The sequence below is a fragment of the Vigna angularis genome, chromosome 2, assembly GCF_016808095.1.
Source record: "Vigna angularis cultivar LongXiaoDou No.4 chromosome 2, ASM1680809v1, whole genome shotgun sequence".
Classification (NCBI taxonomy): Eukaryota; Viridiplantae; Streptophyta; class Magnoliopsida; order Fabales; family Fabaceae; genus Vigna; species Vigna angularis.
In genome coordinates, this window is record NC_068971.1 from 43102851 (window position 1) to 43106203 (window position 3353).

A 3353-nucleotide genomic window follows, 5' to 3' on the forward strand; every position below is an offset into this window, starting at 1 on the left:
CACCCTATTTCCTGTATGCATTCCACACGCTCCTTCGTGTAGTTCCTTCAGCACATATTCCACATCTTCTTGGGAAATACACTTAAGTAAGGACATTACAAATCCCCTCTATTATAGCTCTCCCCCTATCAACATGTAACACACTATACGCTTAGCATCCTTTGACGAAATACCTTGTCCCTTCTCCTGCTCCTTTATTCGCGTCATGACTTCTTGCCTCTAGTCTTTCCGGTTAGTATCTCGGTCAGGTTCTACAGACGTTGACATGCAGTCTATGGTGGGCTTGGTCATGACCCACCTCACTATTGAGGTCAATTGCCCATTGTCTTTGCCCTTGGAAAGTTTTGACAGAATGTCTGCCCTTGTGTTCTCTTCTCTAGGGATGTGTCTTACTTCTACAATTTTGAATTATTGTATTAAGTTCGTTGCTCTGTGGAAATATTAAAGGAGTTGATCGTCCTTGATTTGGAAATCTCCCTTCATCTGACCAACCACTAATTGTGAGTTTGTTCGACATTGCACACACTATGCTCCCAAGTCTTGGGCCAACTCCAGTCCGGCAATTAGGGCTTCATATTCTGCCTGATTATTACTAACCTTGAACTGAAAAATGAGCGATTCTTCTACCACTAGCCCGTTCGGTCCCTCCAACATTACTCCTACGCCTCCTCCCTTTCCACTGGCCGATCCATCAATAAAAAGATTCCACGGTTGCAAGGCATTATCTTCATCTGACTGTAATTCTAACACGAATTCTGCCAAGTGTTAGCCCCATACCGACCCGCGTGGTTCAAATCGCAACCCGAATTCAGACAATTCTACCGCTCACCCAACAATCCGGCCAGCTAAGTCGGGTTTTCTCAGTATTTTTGCAATGGGATGATCGGTTCGTACTACGACTTGGTGGTTCTAGAAATAAGGCCGTAGACGACGCGACGCCGTCAACAACGCCAGAGAAACCTTCTCGATCTGTTTGTACCGCATCTCTGTGTCCTTAAGCACCCTGCTCACGAAGTAAATGAGTTTGAAGTCTGGTGCGTCCTGCGTTAGGGTCGCACTTACTGTACTTTCAGTCATTGCAAGGTAAAGTTGTAAATCATTCTCATCTTCTGGCCTTCTCATCACTGGTGGGCTAACCAAAATTCTCTTCGCCTCCATGAAAGCTTCTTCACAACTCGCATCCCACTTGGACGATGAGTTCTTTCTCATTATGGAAACGATCGGTTTGACTCGCTCGGCCAGCCTTGGGATGAACCTTGACAAAGCAGTCAGACGTCCCACCAAACGTTGCACTTCTTTCAAATTTTGTGGACTCCGCATTTCTAGAACTGCCTTACATTTATTAGGATTGGCTTCGATGCCCCTAGCAGTTAGCATGAAGCCTAGGAATTTTCCCGCAGGCACACCAAAAATGCATTTTACTGGATTTAGCCTCATGTCGTACTTCCTGACTTGCCCAAATACCTCGGCTAAGTCGCTGATGTGCTCCTCTACCGATCGACTCCTCACCACCATATCATTGACATAAACTTCCATGCATCTCCCCATTTGTTGGTGAAAGATCTTATCCATCAATCTCTGATATGTTGCTCCTGCATTCTTCAGCCCGAAAGGCATTACATCATAACAATAATTGGATTTCTCGGTAATAAAAGTCGTCTTATCACAATCAGGATGATACATTGAAATCTGGTTGTATCCTGAATAAGCGTCGAGGAAGCTAAGTATGGCATACCCCGAGGCTCCATCTACCAAACCATCGATACTAGGTAGTGGGTAGGAATCTTTTGGACAGGCTTTATTCAAGTCTGTGTAGTCAGTGCACATACGCCACTTTCCATTGGCCTTCTTCACCATCACCACATTGGCCAACCAAGTGGTATACTTAACTTCCCTAATAAATCGAGCATCCAACAACTTTTTGACCTCCACGTCCACCGCCTTACGCTTTTTTTCCCCCATCCTTCTCTTCTTCTGTGCTATCGGATGCGCCTCTTTGAAGATTGCTAGTTTGTGGGACATTACATTGGGGTGTATTCCAGGCATGTCGGACGCCGCCCATGCAAAAAGTTCATGGTTCTTTTTCAATAGAAGACCTACAATATTAACTTGTTCAGCTGTTAGCCCAGTTCCCACCGAAGTATTCTGGCCCTCCAACTTTCCAAGACTAAAAGGTTTTATCCCTCCTTGTGGCTCCATTCTCTCTTCAATGTCCATCCCAGGATCCAGGTCTGCTAACGCGACATCCTTCCCCTTCCCTCCACGTTTATGAACGAGCAGTTGCACCCTCAAACCTGCCATGTAGCACTCCCTAGCCATCTTTTGATCGGCTCTTACCGTGCAAATGGTACCATCAGTAGAAGGGTAGTTCATTGTTAAATGAGGTGTTGAAACAATGACTTCAAAAGCATTCAAACATGGTCTTCCGATCAACACGTTATATGGCATATTTGCTTCTACCAGCAAATATCTTACTCTTACTTCCTTAGCCCCCCTGTCCGTTCCTAAACTCGTTCGTAAGTCCACGTATCCCTAGTGTCCACCCGTTCTCCAGCGAATCCCACGATCTTTTCAAAAGTTTTCCAATAAAGTATATTTACCGAGCTACCCTGGTCAATGAGCACTTTGCTTATACTGTATCGAGCAACGATTGCAGTTATTACCATTGGATCGTCCTGTTCAGGGTCAGGAGCATGAAAATCCTTATCAGAAAAAGTGATGCTCGACATTGACCGCCTTGTCATCTCTATGCTATTCACACTCCTCAACCCCCTCAAATGTCTCTTCCTTGCCGAAGAGGTTGAACCTCTTCCCACGAAGTCTTCTGAAATAGTATTGATATGACCCTTAAGAGGCCTTTCCACACTTCTACTCTTGCTCCGACGTGCATCCTTCTTGTTTGTATGACGATCTCTTCCGGGCGACCTTCTTCGGGTGTCACTTCGTACATATTTTTTCAACTGTCTCGACCTTATTAACTCCTCAATTTTATCCTTCAAAGCGTGGCACTCTTCCATGCTATGACCAACAACCTTGTGATACTTGCAATACAAGCCTTTATCACCGTTCGGATCGTTTTTCTGCGACTTGGGAGGACGTTGTTCGGTTTGCATCGCCTCTTTGAATATCTTGGTACGGGGTACCCCTAGCAACGTATAGTTGTTATACTTTTGCCCTTTTTGCTGTTCGTACCGACCTCCTTGTCTCCTATCTAATCCTGACATCTTTCGTTTCTCCTTCCGATCGGATTTATGACCTGGGGGTTGCATTACCGCCTCCTTTTGAATCTTCTGGAAAGCCCTCATCTCTTCCACCCGGATGAACCAAGCAGCCATATTCTGCAGTTCCCCCAT

At 45.4% G+C, this 3353-nt stretch overlaps 1 protein-coding gene across 1 annotated transcript; it reads right to left on the reverse strand.

The window, feature by feature from the left end:
- Nucleotides 1–2504: 2504 nt before the first annotated feature.
- LOC108322977 (uncharacterized) lies at nt 2505–3353 on the reverse strand. The gene has a single exon (XM_017555295.1). It carries the CDS (start codon nt 3351–3353, stop codon nt 2505–2507), a length of 849 nt encoding a protein of 282 aa, XP_017410784.1.

What these genes read in the sequence shown, in the direction of transcription:
- LOC108322977 (XM_017555295.1), bottom strand. Translation starts at nt 3,353, where the DNA reads ATGGGGGAACTGCAGAATATGGCTGCTTGGTTCATCCGGGTGGAAGAG.